This window comes from Ambystoma mexicanum, chromosome 2p (genome assembly GCF_040938575.1).
Source record: "Ambystoma mexicanum isolate Mex_15411 chromosome 2p, UKY_AmexF1_1, whole genome shotgun sequence".
NCBI classification, from domain to species: Eukaryota; Metazoa; Chordata; class Amphibia; order Caudata; family Ambystomatidae; genus Ambystoma; species Ambystoma mexicanum.
The window spans coordinates 38,622,785-38,641,338 of NC_090923.1; the positions used below are offsets into that span (position 1 = coordinate 38,622,785).

Sequence of the window (18,554 nt, forward strand, 5' to 3'; positions counted from 1 at the left end):
GATTTAAGCACCGAAATCGGAAGAATGCAATTTCTCCATAGGAATGCATTGGGGATATTGTTATTTTAGGCGGGAGACAGTAAAAAATAGCACTGTTTTTAATGAAAAAATCAGGAAGGGTTGGCATGTATGCAGGCACCTCGCCGAATGGAACACGGCACGGCTCACACCATCCGACTCTAGGCACCATCGGCTACATCGAAAAAGAGAAGTCCATGTCAATATGAGGCAACAGTGGATGTAGAGCGATCCAGCCTCATCGCTATCTCATGAGCCACATTAGAGGGCGGCCCACTTCTGACTTCCAGACTTCCAGAGAGCACCCAACAGCATAGCTCTCAACTCACACGCATTTGGCGGGTGTCACCCGCCTTGTAAAGGGCTGACTCACCCGCCAAGCAACCTGCACGCCCGTTCATTTCAATGGGCGTCTCACCCGCAAAAAACAAAATCGGTTGATTTCACCCGCCCTTTGAGTCACAAATGGTTGAGAGCTATGCAACAGCCATCTTCATGCACTACAGTTCTGGCCCCAAGCTGACACATTCACACTCAAGCATAGACCTGCCTACATTTGAAAATGAAAAACCCTGAGATGTATGCCCGGCACATAGCCACACAAGACTCCACCCAGTTGCACAAGGCTCCGCCCACATGTCCAGAAGGTAAATGTAGCTGTAGCACTTAGCAGCAGTCAAGGGGGCCTCCAAACATCTCTTTGAAATGCACAGCCACAAACTATTCCATTTGGAGACGGCCTTCCAGCCTCTTTAAGTTGATTCTGGGACTTATACCCGTGGTTACCCTGTTATAACTACGACATACAAGACTACGAATCCCAGAATGCAAAGTTAAAAAAAGGCCTTGACTCTCTTCTTTACCCCAAATGGTTGACATGTCATGATGTGTGCAAGACCATAAGAAGGATGGGAAAACTACAGCACTGTACATGCTAAAAGTGAGAGTGAAAACTACAATTCCCAGCATGCAAAATGAGCTAATTATGCCCGAACTTCCAGTTGCCCGGAGGAGGAAAAGCATGAATCTCTCGAGTGCCCCAGCAGCCAGACAGGGCCGGCGCGCCCACCCCGCACACACACACTTCGCCTGTGATATCAGTCACATAAATGCATCAAAATGACAGCATCTGTCCGATTGCAGGCATTGCAGGACAACATTCATTGTCAAGTTTACCTTACACAAGTGAATGTTACTCTAGGTTTCATTATAATGGGGAATAAAGTATTAGAACAAAAAGGAAACGTTAACCATCACAGTAGGGGGTGGTCCTTGACCCTTCTAGCCTTAATTAGATGTCTGCAGTGACCACTCTAAGATGGCGGAGACCTTAGAAAACACCGCGTGCCACACTTGCCAGTGTTGTCCCTCTCTATGGTGAGCACTTCCCCCACGCCGCATTTCCGGTCGGGAAGTAAACAGGAAGTTCTTGGATTTGACCAATCAGCGGCCTCCGCTGGTCACCGATGCTGTGACAGTTGCCTCTTGGCCGGTCTCGTCCATGGGGCGACGCCGCGAGCCGGGGGTGCTTGGGGACGGCGCGGGGCGGCAGTGAGGCCCATGGAGCCCTCGGGCCACCACCAGCACGTCATGGCGGAGGTGCGCGTCCGCAGCGGCAGTGGCGGCCCCCGGGGGCCCGAGCTGAACGGAGCTCTTCCGAGTGCCCGGGCCAGCCTGGGCCGGCTGCAGGACAGTCGCAGCCTGGACGGCATCAGCCGGGCCTGCGTCTCCGGCCAGGGCAAGGCCGAGCCCGGCCGCAGGGCTACCATCTCCAGCGCCCTGGAGCTGGAGGGCACCGTGAGCCACGAGGGGGAGCTGACCCACTTCACGGCCAACAACCTGCAGCTGCGCATCCGGCTGAGCGCGCTGCAGAGGGACTTGCAGGGGCTGGATGGTGAGTAGGGGGTGGCAGGGGAGACCCCGGTGGGGTCAGGGTGCTCTGCAGGGGCTGAGTGCGCTGCAGAGGGACCTGCAGGGGCTGGATGGTGAGTAGGGGGTGGCAGGGGAGACCCCGGTGGGGTCAGGGTGCTCTGCAGGGGCTGAGTGCGCTGCAGAGGGACCTGCAGGGGCTGGATGGTGAGTAGGGGGTGGCAGGGGCGACCCCGGCGGAATCAGGGTGCTTTGCAGGGGCTGAGCGTGCTGCAGAGGGACCTGCAGGGGCTGGACGGTGAGTGGGGGTGGCATGGGTGCTCTGCAGGGGCTGAGTGCGCTGCAGAGGGACTTGCAGGGGCTGGACGGTGAGTGGGGGTGGCAGGGGTGCTCTGCAGGGGCTGAGTGTGCTGCAGAGGGACCTGCAGGGGCTGGACGGTGAGTTGGGGTGGCAGGGGTGCTCTGCAGGGGCTGAGCGTGCTGCAGAGGGACCTGCAGGGGCTGAGCGTGCTGCAGAGGGACCTGCAGGGGCTGGGCGGTGAGTGGGGGTGGCAGGGGTGCTATGCAGGGGCTGAGTGCGCTGTAGAGGGACCTGCACGGGCTGGACGGTGAGTGGGGATGGCCGGGGGCGACCCTGGCGGGGACAGGGTGCTCTGCAGGGGCTGAGCGTGCTGCAGAGGGACCTGCAGGGGCTGGACAGTAAGTGGGGATGGCAGGGGCTGAGCGCGCTGCAGAGGGACCTGCGGGGGCTGGACGGAGAGTGGGGGGCGCAGAGGGGTGACCCGGAGGCCCTGGGGCGGGATCAACGCGCTGCAGAGGGACCTGCAGGATGGCGACACCGGCTGGATCAGGGCGCTCTGCAGGGGCTGGGCAGTGCAGGTAGAGGGGTATGTAGAGGTGCACGATGGGGCAGCTGAGGCAGGACTGAGATCCGTGCACTGGGGCAGCTGGCACTGCATGAAGGGAACAATCGAGAGCAACTTGAGCGCCCCTGCCTGGGACCCTGGGCTGCAGCAGCAGGAGGCTTTCCTCTAAATATTGGGGTCATGCAGGCTGTCCTCTGTGGCCTAGAGGGTAGGGTCTGTAGGGGTGAACGATGGGGCAGCTTAGCCAGGACTGAGATCTGTGCACTGGGCAGCTGGCGCTGCGTGAGGGGAACAATCAAGGGCAACTTGAGCGCCCCTGCCTGGGACCCTGGGCTGCAGCAGCAGGAGGCTTTCCTCTAAATGCTCAGGCAGGCTGTCCTGTGTGGCAATGTCCGTGTGTGTGGCCTAGTAGAGGATAGGGTCTGTAGCGCCATGACAGCCACACCTGGTGGCCTGGTGCTCGCCTCCAGCCCCGAGGCCCCCAATAAGGGCGGCGTGTGAGTGGATCCGTCGCTGTCACATGAGGAAGGCGGGCTTTTGGGCTCAGCCCCTGTCGGATTGAGGAAGCGTGGGCTGCAGCCATCATATGCGGAAGTGCCGCCTGCAGAGAGTTCGGAGTCCTGCTCCCGAGTGCAGCATGGATCCAGGTATATAGCTGGCGGAGCGCAGGTCGGTTCCTGTTAACCCCTGGGTGGCTGTAAACCTCAGTGGCAGACTGTGGGCTGACGCCCGTGCGAAGGTGACGCATAGCCACACCTGTACCAGATACATGGCTAAGAGACGGTATTACCACTGCGGTATTGAGTAAACATGCCATCGATTCGGCAATTGCTTACAGAAGAAAATGGGCTAATTATTTCTATTGTGGATTGTTTAGCATTTGCAGTGGCAGCGGGCGAATGCTTTAGTGTTTGCAGGTTTTAAACAAGGGTCCAAATTACCACCATGTTCAGTTCCTATAACTCAAAGCCTCGTCCTCGAAGTTGCTTGTTCCACTATTAAGGGTGTAAATACCCCCTTGAACTAGAATGGGCAATGCTTGGTTTCGGAATGTGACTGAAGTCCATCGGCATCTCGACTATTGCAATACTTGCGACAAAACCTGCAGTCTTTGAAATCCTTTAGTGGGAAACGCACCCACAGTGCAGTTTGCTCTCCATTTCCATATGGGAATGCGAGCTGGCGTCACTGCCTTCCTGTCTGTGGCTGCTGATGCCTTCGACCCTACAGAACATTAGTTCAATGGAGATGAACAGCTTTAAGCTTGTTTCCAATCCCGCCTTGAGTAAATGGCTTGAGAGATCGCTCATTAAATGCTCGTTTATAAGAGAGATCGCTCATTAAATGCTCGTTTATAAGATGGTAATCCGTGTACTTTGTAAAGTGATTTCTAATGCTGCCCGTTCAGAAGTAGCGAGAGAGGGAGAAGCAGAGACAAGGTGACAGTATGGGCCCGATTCAAGCATTTTTTTTTAATTCTTTTTTTTTTTTAACTATTCAAAGTGAATTTGCACTGCCGACCCAAACCCTGATTCATGGAACTGTGCAAAGTGTACAGTCAGTGGAAAACATTTTTGCTGTACAAAGTGAACTTTGCACCGACTGTGCGCTGCAAAAATACACGTGCACAGTTCCATTAATCGGGGAGTTCCATTAATACATATCGGCAGTGCAAATTCACTTTGAACCGTGCAAAAAATTCCTTGAATCGTGCCTATGTGTGTTGCTTATGTATCTTGTCACACTGCTCTCCCGTATCGTCAGACCATGTGTGTGTGTCTAGTAGGCGAAGGGTCACAGGTTCAATTCCTGTGATGTTCGATAAAGCCTTTCCATAATGGAGTGGTAGAGCAGCCAGGGTTATGTCAGGAGGGGTCAATGTGAGCTGTATAGTCGTTACACAAAGACTCGGTGACAAGTATTCAAACAAACTCTTAAACTCAAGGTTTCTTGATAAAACAATTGTTTATTTACCAGTCATTTATATAAGACTTCTTTAGAAGGGAGCAATATTATAGCAACACACAACTACCATCAAAAATACACTCTTGGTTCCTAAATCAGCAAGCACCCATTTGGAATGCCACACACACTTCTACACCCTCAGGTGACATCAATTGTTAGGCCACTGTGGACATTAATGTGTTACTGTTAGCATTTAGGATAGTACTGAGATGTGTCAAAGAAAAGGTTGGTAGAACACACAAGATCAAAAATATTCTTAAGCAGGAAATTACTTTTCAACCCTCTCCAGGGTCAGAGGAGAGAAGAGTCTTTCAGTGAAAATAGGCTAGGCCGAAGTCAATAGGCAAACGTCTATGTAGCTGAAGCACTTCTTGCAGGTAAGTAAGGAAAGTCTTTGCACAATGTTTTAGTGAAGAAGAAGAATCAATATAGGTCCACAAGCTATTAGGCTTGTGAAGAGTAGAAGCAAATCTGTGGGGAAGTGGAAGGGGAAAAAGGGTCTCACTCTCTCCAGGTAAAAATAAAAGTCCTAGGAGTCCAGCAAAAGAGCTGGGGGTCTCTAAGATAGAGAGGAATTGGCACATTTCTGAGAATTCTCCCTAAAAGCCACACTTAGACAGAAGTTGTCCATCATTTAGAGAGAGTTGTTAACATTAGCATGCGCCAGACCTAGACATGGTTTGTGAATGTTAGCAACGCTGCGCTTAGTTAGAATTGTGAACATTAGCCTGCGCCAGACGTAGGCAGGATTGTGAATGTTAGCAATGCCACACTTGGTTTGAATTGTGAACATTAGCCTGCTTCACATCTATATAGGATTGTGAATGTTAACAATGCCACACTTGATTTGAATTATTGAACATTAGGGGTGTCACTGTATTAGTTTTATGGCAGTATGATAACCTTCTTGCCAAATGACTGTTTATCATGGGTATAGCTGTATAGCAGATAGAGTTAACTAATCTTAAGAAATGTTTTCTTAAAGGGCATAAATTGTCAGCATTTTGAAACTTGTCTCTGCACATTTTTAGCTGATCCTGCACGAATCTAAGGCGGCTGCAGATTTGGTCTTTCATGGCGCTCGCTCGTTGCTCGCCTTGAATGAAAGAGTTACTAGTGGAAGTGATCAAACGTGCATTTTGAGCAATGCTTGCAGCTCAGTCGCAGGTCATCGCTTTGAAATCGGCCTCGACCTGCATTATTTTGGAACCACATGGCATGGGCATCATGACCCCTTGCTCTCAGTCATAAAAGTGTGTTTTGATAACGCTTTATCCCATTAAAGGGAGAAAAGTCACTCATGTGAGGTCTGAAAGCCCATGTCATTGTGTTTCTTTTGTCAAAATGTCATAGCCAACACACACTCACCGAAAGGTTGCATATTGATCAAATCACTATAGTTTGTTTACCATCTGCCTGGTGTATTATAAAGGTCTGTCGGAGTCACAACTGACCATGTAATCCTAACAGGACAGAGTTCAGTGGGCGCTGTTGATTTCTTTTTTGATGCTTGCAATGCATGTTCATTTAGCTTCTTAAAGATAGTGGCACAAAAACATTTTGAAAATGATAGTTAAAATACATATCGCCACAAATATGGCCTAGACCACCACATCACCACAGCCCCATCATTACCATTTTCCCCCAGGTCTGAGCGCATTAGGACCCTTGTCATGTGAGTTGAGACGGAGGAATGCTTTCATGGTTATGTCACAAATCAATAATAGACCTGAGAAATATCTCACCCCCCCATTGATCTGGATACTTCAAATTGAATGTAGAATCTGTCCTGCCTCCTGGAGTCCAGTGCCATATGCAGGTGAAGGATCAAGCAAAGCAACAGCTCTAGTGCCATGTGTAAATCTACACGGAGGGCAGTGGAGGGGGGGCTGAGGAGTTTATATACTAGCACAAAGCACTGATAGGCCGAGTGTTCATACAGTCTACAGAGCTAACGGTTTTTGTGGACATGTATCAGAAGGGCATCCAGTTAATTCCCCCTTTGAATTCTGAGATATGTAGTCCCCCCCCCCCCCATCTTTCAAATTGGTGGGAAAACTACAAATCGGCTGATCTTTAACCCGACTCTACTGATCACAGAGAAAGAGCGGTCACAGCATCAAAGCTGCATTTACTAATATGGCCTCACTTTCCCTATGCTCTTGTCTGCCAAACGCCACATCCCACAGTGCAAGATCCAGAATGCGCAAATCAGATTGAAAAGCTCACTTAATTGCTGCAGGCCCTAAAATAGTATACTGGTACAAACAACGTGACTGTTATTATAGTTCAATTAAGCTGTTAATGGTATCTATTACGGTATACTGATACACCCCTATTGAACATTAGCCTACACCAGACCCAGCCAGGATTATGAATGTTAGCAATGCCACACCTAGTTAGGACTGTGAATGTTAAGTAGTCCAACATTTAGAGAGAATTGAGGACATTCAGCCAACGTCGGACCCGGACAGAATTGTACATGATAGCGAGTGCCACATTTGGTTAGAATTGTGAACATTATCTTGCGTCGCACCTAGATGGGATTGTGAATGTTGACTTGTGCCACACTTGGTTGGAATTGTGAACATTAGCCTGCATCATATCTAAACAAGATGGCAAAATCTCTGAAAAATGCCACACTTGGATAGAAGAACAATTATTATTAGTAACTTCGACCTATAAATTGCTCCTGCTGCATTGGCTCAAAAACACACGCAAACACTGCCATCCCATATCATTACGCTTACTCTCTACACCATCACACAATTAGAATGTAGCTATACCCCTGATCAATTCCGCCTAGCTGTTCACATACGAACATTACCCCTTGAACACCTCATCGCTCTAATAAAAGGCAGCTATCCCATGACATTTCGGCCTAGCTGCCCACATAAGCGTCCTACAGGCCTAACGCAGCCAGAGCTCAGTCTGGTTGTTCACCCACCAGACTGCACACATTCAACTGATATCTCATCCTCCTAACGTTAGGATGCAGCTACCATCTGGCAATTACATCAGCTGCACACATAACTGGTGCACCCACACACCCCACAACACTTTCTCTACTGACCTGGACTGCCATCCCAGAGGGCGTTCAACCTACCAGCGCTTTGAGGTCATACCAATCGTATATAGAGCGCTATATAAATGCCAAATAACAATGTATTTTTTGTGGGCTGGTGTTAGTAAGCGCTATATTAATTAAATTATGGGTCGAAACACAGAGCAGGAGTTGTATGCAACCCCTGGGTGTTGCCATCTTTGCTCGTTCCTGTTTTCACCTAATCAACATTTAGAAAGCATGCCATTTTCTCTCCTTTCATGCTACTTAATGTGTTGTCTCTGCGCTCATACTCTCGCGATTGGATTGTTCAGCTGATTTGATTTTTCTCCCTGTTGCACACTACTCATGCTCCACACAATATTTTACTTAAACATTTGTTTTTATATCGCTTATTTTCTGGTAATTGTATCCTACACAGAATACGGTCCTGCTGTCCGGGCGGCACTCGGTGCACCTTTCCTCGGACAAGGTTTAATCCCTTAGAGATGACCATGGTGGTGAGCTGGCGCAGCATTTAAAAAAAAAAGTGTGTGGACAGAGTGAACATACAAAAATATGTGGATGATAATGCACAGAAATAAGGAAATGGCATGAGAATTAATATCCAGATGAGACGATAATGTGCAGGAGCAGGTTTCCTGCCTATGCGAACGCCCTTCCTTCTATGCACAATTACTCTATTCAACTTCAATCTGCTCGAGACACTACGCTTTCTGCTTTGCTCTCACTGGCTGACTTTTGAACCCCCATGCTTTTTAATTTTCTTTGTATTGCCTTCACGAACTGGCTCCACCTTCAGTGTCAACGATTCCTTTGGGTTGTGTGCTACTTTATCTAGTACTCCCTTGATAAGTTCTGGGTCATATTTGCATTTCACAAGCTTGGATTGTAAATTCAATGCATGCCTCTGATACTCTTCAGGACTCAACGTTTCTACGGTATCTCAAAAATTGGATGATGATATGCTATCAAATGTCCGTTTTGGATTGAAGCTTGTAGCTAAGAGTGATTGAAGCTTGTAGCTAAGAGAGAACTATTCCTATCAGTCTCCGTAGTGAGTATCCTGGTGCACACATCCCAAGGGAATCGTTGACACCAAAGCCACTCATTGCATATAGGAATTGAATGGCACTGAAAAACTATCGGTGATGGCTGAACTGGTCATCGCGAAAACATTGAAAAATAAGTTTATGGGAACAGATTTGTGTCATGACTGCCAAAATTGTGACAGCCTTGTAAGGGGTGTTGCCATAACTCGCCCATATTCAGGGGAAGACAATCCATTTTAAAACATTCTTGTACAAGTGATTCCTCAAATGTCATATATGAACTCAAATGTCCTTGTGGACTGTTCTACATAGGACTGACCACGGGAAAAGCCAAAATACGTTGGACTGAACATAAATCCAACATACATACCAAAAATCTCAAATCGGCAGTGGCAGCACACTTCCTAGAGGGGAAGGCACACAATAGCTCAGTTGAGGTGTATCATTTTGGAACAAGTGACTCTGCCGACGAGAGGGGGTGATCATTCAAGGAAACTGATGCAAAAGGAAATTGTATGGGTAGAGCGTATGGACTCAATGACACACAGGGGCATCAACTAATGTAGATTTCACATGCTCATTTGTGTGGAGGGGGGGGACCTCCCATTCAGGGTTATTTGGTGACTCAACGCAGGGCTTGTGCCTCATCCATTATTATCATGTTGGATTGTGAGCAAGCCTGCCTGCAGGATGTCATTTGATGTTATTGATGGGGTTATATAATTTACACACCTCCGGAATATGGGGGAAGCTGCCCCTTATCATGAGATCTTGCATGTTGTACACTAAGAGGGAGTCTCTTGCAGGTGGTTTTTATGCTTCTGTATGGATAATTAATTAGGTACTCTATGCCACCAGGGCTTCCATTGACCTGATGTATTTCCCTTCCGATCCGGGGGCCCTGGACAGATCTGTTATGGTCATATTGATTGGCTGACTATCATTATATGGATCGTCTTTTTCATAATTTTATCCTAGCTCCCAGTCTTCTTCCTTTGCGATGCGGATTGTGCTTACTTGTCTACAGTTGCCACTGCGCATTAGCTACATGCGCCTGAGCTATCTAACTGAACCGAGTATAGGCACTTCAAGATGCCTGCTCTTTGCGACCTAGCCCTCTGGACCCGGAAATGCTACCCCAGCATCCGTCTCTACTTTAAATACGGACACAGGGCACCAGACCGGTTTGCTGCTCCGATGGCCTGCCGTCTGAGTGAAATTCCATTACTCCAGTTACAAGCACGAGCACATGGGTTACCACTTGTGCAACTGGTGGGTTTAAGGCAGTAGGGAGTTCTCATTGACTGCTTCATTTGTAATTTTCTGGGAGTCTAAGGAGTCTGTGAAAGAGTCTTTTTAGAACGGGTTGTACCGTATTGGCCGCTAATTTGTGGGTGAGTTGTTCTGCATAATAGATGGCAATTACTGGTGTGATTTTTCTCATGTATCCTAGGGAGTCTTATTAGTGTGTTTGACATTTTATTTTAGGTGTTTTCACCTTAGTGATCCACCAGTTCAAAGGTTGGTGTTATCTTTATATATACAAAGTGTTCAAATTCTGTGATTATGGCTTGGATGTTCTTAGTTATATTTATATTCTTAATTTGCAGATACAACCATGAGAAAGGACTTCTTGTTCTGAAATGCGTCCACATGTTGGAATTGTTTGCCACCGAGATTCACCACAATGGACATACAATGTTAATACTGTGCCTTACTTCTGACCGTTCTGCTTTAAATGTATTCTACTTTGATACCATTCCCAAACGCAGCTGATTAAAATCACATAGGTATGGTGATATGATACTGGTTCTTCCGTGCAGTAAAACAGCTTCTGGCAGTTGTGGATTTCAAGTTACTAGGTCATCTAGGCTACAAGTGGGGCTGAAGTAGCTGCCAACAATTTCAAATGACTGAATCCAATGTTCTGACAAACACATGCCCCTAAAATGTAGTAGGACTTTTCGACGTTGCAGAAATGAGGTGTATTACTGAATCTCAGTGTTTTTTGATACAGGTTGAACATTTCTTAAAAGTGGACGTTCTCTAAGAACCAAGAGGGTGTTTCGGCAATTGTCACTCTTCTTTGGTAATACTTTGTAATGAGAGAAGTGTAAGATAGTAACATTTTCATCATCCCGTTCCTCCCATTGCTGTTTCATGTCTTCCTGTTTGCTCCCCCCTGAAAGTTTGGCATTTCACTAATAGCTACTGTCACAGCTCCTTTGCCTTTACCCTTGAAAGTTTGCATATTTTCTGGCCTAATTTTAGTCCGGTGAACTTCGGCACCAAGAAAATGTTGAACATATTTAAAAGCTCCAAACAAACGGTCTCTATCTTGCAAGGCTTTGGCGGGTTTGAAACTTTACATACAATTTCAGAAAAAAAGCAAACCGTGAATTCTTAATCTGTAAAGCCTTTGCACCATTTCAATTGAACCTATTCAAGGCATTAATTCGTTTTTAAAAAATGATTAGCAGTTTGCTAATTTAAATGTATTTGATTAGCAATGTTGTACTAATATTTTTAATTTCACCACAGGTTATTCGTACCCAAGACATAAAATGAGCAACAATACAGCAGGTTTGTGTGCCGTTGAAGTAAGACATTAGTGAGATGAGTCAGGCCTTTCAGATTCTTTAAAATTCCACTAGACCTGCAGGTTGAGTAATTTAGTTTACCAGCTCATAATAAGAGAAATGCAGTGTGCCCATGGCAACGGATGACAAGACATTTAAATGTGCTTAATGAAAAACTAGCCGGGGTACCGAGAGTTGCCAGTGTCCTGGTTGAGTGGTGTCTCATGTGCCCTGGAGGATGTTGCTTTTGTCGGCAGGTCTTGCTTCAGTTTGCTTGCGTGTCACATGTGCCCTGGAGGATGTTGCTTTTGTCGGCAGGTCTTGCTTCAGTTTGCTTGCGTGTCACATGTGCCCTGGAGGATGTTGCTCTAGTCCTCTTGTGTAGACAAGTCTTGCTTCAGTTTACTCTGGTGTCCTGGATGATTTTGTCTTGTCCTCATGCCAGTTTGCTCTGGCATCTCATTTACTGTGGAGAAAGTTGCTCTTGTCCCCTGGTCTGCAAGTCGTGCTGCTGTTTGTTTTGTTTCAGAAGCTCTTGATATTGATTTTCGCTTTGCATCAGATGGAGCTTTTTCAAGTGATAGTTTTTTAGTGTGGCATGTTTCAGTCGCTCAATGGCTTCAGCGCATTTGAGAAAATGTCCAAGAAAGATTGATTGTGCCATCTTCTCGTGAACGAAATTAGTAAACTGTAACCTTGCCATTTCTCATAATCGGAGTGGCATGATGTAAAAAATGTTTCCAGCCTCTATGACACTGCTGGATAAACGCTTATCATTCGTGCCTGCTTATTTAAAGAAGTCCCCTAACCCTTGGTTTAGATCTACTTTTCTGAGATTCTGTTTAAATTTACTCCCTACTTAGAGTTATTAGCTATCAGAGATAAAGAAGGGGGACCTTATCAATTTGTGACAGGTGTCCAAGTAATGAAGTTAAGACTATTAAGCATTTATTTTCTTATTGTCTTGGGACCTGGAGTATCGGGGCCAGGCTTTTTGGTAGATTTGTCCATGATGAGTCTCATCTTAATATCAATGATTTTTGGGCAAGATTATCTTCTGGTAATGAGACGGTTTTATCAATTGAGGTGGGAAGATGTTTAAGGGAATTGAATTTAGTAACAGATTGAACTATTTATGTTGATTTGTGTTGATTTGAATCTTTCATCTTTCCCCTTTTTATGATGTGTGTTTTTATTTAAAACTTGCAAACTGATGGATGATATTCTCTTTTGTATTGTTTTATTTTGTATACTGTATGTTGAAATGTGTTAAGTAAAATTTTGCCTATTGCACTATACATTTTTTTTTAAAAAAAAAATGTCTTCTTTAATTCCCTTTAATAAGGCTTTAATGAACACATACAAACTGTATCACAGTAGCAATGCATTTTGGTTCAGACACTTTTCAAAATGTTGCCTCCTTCTAGTACCTTCTGTAGTGACTCGGGGTGAGCATCTGTCTACGGAATGCATTTATTGCATCCAAACATAGACTGCAATCTTGCCCCAGACAAATGAGCAACCCATGCAAAATTTGATATCGGTGGGTTCAACAGTGTGGATTTGTATAGCCGGGCAAATATATATGTATTTATTCTCTCTAAATGTATGTTACCACAAACTGCTGCCACCCAGAGGCCAGCCATGCACAGTGAAAATGTGATTACTTTTTGCTGCAAACAAAGTACATCCCCGGCAAATGGTACCTTCCCTTCATAAAATCTACTAGACTATGCGAGTGGGCGAAAAGACTGTGAGCTGTGAATGATTGTATGTAATGTACCAAGTTGGCTGCATGAATGTACACAAATTAATAGATCCGATAAAGGCTCTGAAAACAGTTTGGCCAGCTCTCTCCTGGTGCCAATTGGTAGAAACTCATGGTGATACAAATAAGACGGACACAAATGATCACAGTTCAAAGGTGTTTATTGAACAATGAAAAACGGTGTGCGTGTTAGAAAAAACGCCTAGTCTTACCCTAAATCTAAGATGGGGGGGGGTGTGGGGAGGCAGGTGGCAGGTGTCGACCATAAGGCCGTCCTAGTGGCTTCAAGGCAAATTAAAAGGCCTATACTAAGAAAACCTATTGTCAATTCCTTATGCTAATTACAAAGAGTGTAGGGTTAAGTTTTAAGAAAGAGAGAATTGTTCTAGAAGTCAGTAGTCGGTAGCCTAGGTCTGCCTGCCCCACATTTTGAGCACAGGGAAAGGTGGAGCACAGTACAGTCTTGGACTTTTCTAGCACGATACGCCAGTTCCAATAACAGTTCTCAGGACCGTAGATGGCCGAGTCTCGTTTCCTTGGAAAGTCTCTTGTGTTCAGATGATCAAAAACAAAAGTTCCTTTAACAAATGAATGTTTGTTACCAAAGTTTCACCCTGGGTCCCTATAGTCACTATAGTATTTTACCGGAGTAGGTTGGGAGTTGCCAGTGTGGAAGATGGTAGTCAATGGGACGGGAAGAAGAATGACTGGGAGTATTTAAATGGAGATCAGTGAAACAATGATTCTGGAAGTTATGCTTTTGGGTGTAAGCGGGTTTGGGACCTGATTGATTTTTGTACAGAGGGGATGTTGGATCTGGGACTGGGAGATTTAACAGGAGGAAGGGAGGCAGATGCATAACAGCCCAGGAAAGCTTCCAATATCTAGCCCTTCTCTGGCACAATACTGCATCTCACCTGGGGTATTCCCCCCCCAAGCATAACCTGAGTTCCTCTGCCCAGGTGACCCTCCCCCACTGGTCCACCCACAGGAACTGGATCCAACAGCGATGGCTGTGTCCTGGCCACCTGAATAAGGGATCCCCAAGGTTGTACTGGGAGAATACCCTCCGGTTTCTCTCACTTAATATATAATGCAATCCTGATCAGAGCAAATCGAGCTCTGTAGGCTAACTACAGTGGATGGTAGTTCAGTAAATCTGTAGATGTATAGTCTGGATGGAAGCATTGATCACTACTTTGTGTAAGATCTGGTTTGCTTTGTGTATTCATTATGTAAGAGGAAAGACATAGAATAAGCAGAGTGGATGATTTAGCAGACCGAGAACCAGCCAAACTAGATGGAATATCGTAGTTTGAGGCCATCTCACTTTCAGGGTAGCTGGTATAAAGAAATAGGGTGATAAGATGGAATATCAAGAAGTATGGGGTCAGCTCATGGGTTGAGCACCAGTTGCGATATGTATGTAACCAACAGGTTACAGGACTAGGTTTGCCATCAAAAGCATTTTGCCATGTGATCATGTACATTTTCAAAAGTGTTCACTCGTCAATATGCTCTTCCCCCAACCAAATGAAACATAGTTGACACTAGGAGATTTAGATAAACTAACCTAAACTTTACTGTAAAGCATGGAGACAATGCAGTGTTCAAAGTAGCAGTGTGTTATGTACATTTTAGGAATATAATTGCTTGGCTGTATTTAAACAGAAATAAAGTTAACACTACGCGTCTATGCCAGACCTGATAGTTGGCTTAATAAATCTCCCTGATTTACTTCAGGTTTGCAATTATTTGAAAAAGAACATTTCTTGCCTAGCACTTCCATATAGGGCTTTGGCACTTGAGTGAAGATTACTGATGCATGCTCTCTCCATTAGCCCCTTTGAGCTTGCTGTGAACAGAGGAGGGTGGAAAGAGCCCTGAAGGCTAGAGAGGAATGCTGGGCGAGCTCTGCTTTCATTGAAAAGGGTAAATTAAACAGCTAGCTTTGCTACTCAAGTGCCAATTTAATTAGAAAATCTACAGAATTGCGTAGCATACTGTTATGTCGCACTAATTATTTTATGCCTTGCTAATAGTAAGAAGATGGAATCATTTGAATGGCCCGCGTAGTCTAGAGTTTTATTGCAAATGGTATTAGTGGAGAGCTGACAATATAATTTACCTGGCCTGCAAGGGATGATGGGTATGGACTATGCCCGCCATTATTCGTACATAGTATTAGGGCAACGGACATACAGATTACTAGAATGCTTTTCACAAAATCTGGCACCTTTTCAAGTTTTTAAAGTTCCGTAGGGCATAGACCGTAACAAATTATATGCTAACTCGCTGCTATGCAAAAAACAGTTTCACTGAGCATTTGTATAAGCCTACCCAACAATTTAAAGGTGGGGTACGTTGCAAACAATCGTGTGTACACTTCATAGTATTTGCGCACTTACAGATTGATGCCATTTTCTTAAACTGCACATAATATCATGGTGAGGTTTTAAATATGTTTTGCATTTCAAAGTATTGTGGGTATGCACATATCAGTTAGTGTGTTACTGCTACAATCCCTCACTGTTTACAGAGCCCTGTCAAATTGTATTGAAGGCTAGCATAGGAGCCCGGATTGGGTACAGCTGGAAGGGCACAGGAGAACACCCTTTTGGGGTCAAAAACAAATCGGCAATGTTCAAAAACCAGATCAGACGTTTTGGCAGGGCAGTACAGTGAAGGGAATGTGTTTGTTTTCTGAAGGATAGGATACTCTAGGAACAGTCTATGAAACTCTACCTTCGGTTTCTTTCTCCACTCGGCTGCTAAGGGCTTTTCAATATGATAATGTGTTTGTGGTTATTGCCTCTAGCATCCCCATGGATCTTGTCCAACTGATAACACCGAATTTCATAAAAGGGGTCCTTAGTTAAAAAAGAAAATACTCCATCTGTTGTACCTATGAACATTGCTGCTATTTTTAATTCAATATATATGATTTTCTTCAATGGTACTCCAGACAAAACCCCAGCAAGACTCTAGTGGAATTGTGTTTAGGCTGTGGTGAGAAAGGGTGGGCAGAACTGTAAGCTGCATTATGTATCCTGATATCCCTTCCTATGTCAGGGTTACAAGGAGGGCTCTGATATGATGTTACTCCCTACTCCAAATCAAATGATTTTTCATGGAGTAAGAAAAAGTAATTGGCTTTGCCAGAAGGGATATTTCATGTTTATTAAAATATGTTCTTCCCCTCAAAATTCCTCTTGAGATTGGGCAGTAGTATTATTTGAGTTTCTACCAATGCCACTGCCCTGCAGGACACTGATTCAAAATAAGTATCAGTGGAACTTCATGGGTAGAATCGGCGGGGGGTAAGTTCCTATATGTTCATGGTCTCCTGTTTTTAGGGAATGACAATCGATTGTCTAAATGCATCTTAACTGTAAGTTTGGTTTTGAGCAAATGTTAGTTGTGAAACACTTGTGTATAGGCACGTTATAAATGCCATATCATATCAATGTCACAACTCGCAGGACCACATAATGTGGATAGCAATCGGAGGCCCAGGAATTCTGATAATCATATTCTGTGGTGCAGTTATTCAAATGTAATTATCGTCCTTGCACACATTTTGAGCCATGTTCTCCTGGCCCTTGAATTACTTCCTTTTAGTTGCCATTATTTCATTTGCAAAAATGTTATCCTGTCTGAATTCTTTGACAGCCACATCAGTGATAAGTGAGATTTGCTTTTTTGTAATAAACATGAGTATTTTTTCAAAAGGTTTTACATACTTTCTGCATCGTCTCTAAGCAGTATCTACAGCTAAACAGATTTGTTTATCCCAACCATACAGAGCTTTTTTGTGCATACACATTTTTTTATCTCTGCTCAGGAGTCCTTTTGGTAAGGAACTATGGCATATCTTGAAGTCTTGGACTGGTTGATGAGTGTGTATATAGAATTTTAAAGCCTATATGTCAGGAAAAAACGTTATCAACGTATTCAATATGCACCTTTTACACTGACTCGTAAAGAATTGCAGTGTTTGGGAAGGAGAAATTCCATTCCAGATTCTTGGGTGATGGTAGCTCACCAACTACACATGCTCACAAAGTAGCTTACCTCGTAATTTAGTTGCACACATGGAAAATAAGTTGCGCACAAAAGCTAAGCATTTCCGCACTTAGGGAAAAATAATTAGAGGGAACATTGGTGGTGATTAGTGTTTTAGCTGTGTAGTGGGCGAGGGGCAGAATGTTCTGATACTGAAAAGGGTTTCTTAAGCAGTTGCTTCAATAGCTGTGATGAACTGTTGGAGCCTAAGGTCACCGTAATTGGTAAGGTGTGAGGCTATCTGGGTGGAAGGAGACAAGAGCATTGGATTAGCATTCGGGAAAGGGAAGCATGATTTCTGTTTTTGAGGAGTTCAGTATCGGAAAACATAATGACATACAGTGACTTTGATTGTGAAGCCGCTGGCTGCATTGAAAGATGTTGGGTGAAGATAATCACGGGTGCCATCAGCAAAAAGGCCATGGTGAAAGCCAGAGGAGGAGATGAGCTTCCTCACGGACTGGGCGAAGCACAGATCTATGGGAGAGACGCACTCTGGAGGCCGTGCCTTGAAGAGGTGTTGGAGTTCCATTAAATGGAGAAGGAAGTCCGATATGAGGCCACCAGTGACATGCACACTACCTCAAGTCGAGGGCTTGAAAATGGATGACCAGGCTCATTTATGAATATAAATCAATGAGCCTGGGAGCCAGCAGTCTCTAAGTTAACCATACTGGAAGGGCCAGAATGTGCATATCTTTTTTGATGGTCAGCATTGGGTAATAACTACCTCCTGATAAATGGTCTGGCCGGTTATGTCTGATACTACTGCGATCAAGACTGATGCAATAAGCCGGTGCCCTTCTGCGTTCAAGCTCTTTTTGGTCACCAGCCAGGTGAAGTAATGATGAGATTATATACAGCCAAACCTAAGGCGGCTGCCTTATGCGGAGCAGAGCTATGAGGACCCCACTACTTTGCAAACCAAAGAGGTCTTTTTTTTTAAAACGCTTTTTACGTCCTCCTTTGGTATTCCCTTTTTTACTGTGCATAGCAAGCTAAACCTGACTCAGACCCATATTAATGTGATATTTAAAACAACTATTTTTTTGATTATAGTTGGGAATGCCAACTTTTCAATGTAAAAGTACAAAGAAGAATGGACAAAAACCAATTGCATCATTTATAACATCTCGCATTGCGTTTTTAAGGATTAAAACACATACATTAAAAGCCAATATAAATAGAGCCATAAGTAAAAATGGACAGAACTGCATCATAAATATTAGTAACCTGACTAAAAAGGAGAACAATTGTTACATCAGAGGGCAGTGTACTCCATGTTGGCAGCTCATTCCCATATATGCA

General features: G+C 44.9%; 1 protein-coding gene across 2 annotated transcripts in view; it reads left to right on the forward strand.

The window, feature by feature from the left end:
• The first annotated feature begins 1,339 nt into the window (after positions 1-1,339).
• Positions 1,340-18,554, forward strand: part of BORCS6 (BLOC-1 related complex subunit 6) — a 205,284-nt gene continuing 188,069 nt past the window's right edge. The window contains exon 1 of one of the 2 annotated variants that reach the window (XM_069643199.1): positions 1,340-1,912. In XM_069643199.1, the coding sequence (XP_069499300.1) occupies positions 1,393-1,912 (520 nt within the window). In that variant the 5' untranslated portion in view covers positions 1,340-1,392. The remainder of the gene's footprint in view (positions 1,913-18,554) is intronic. The other variant, XM_069643200.1, reaches the window with a different exon arrangement.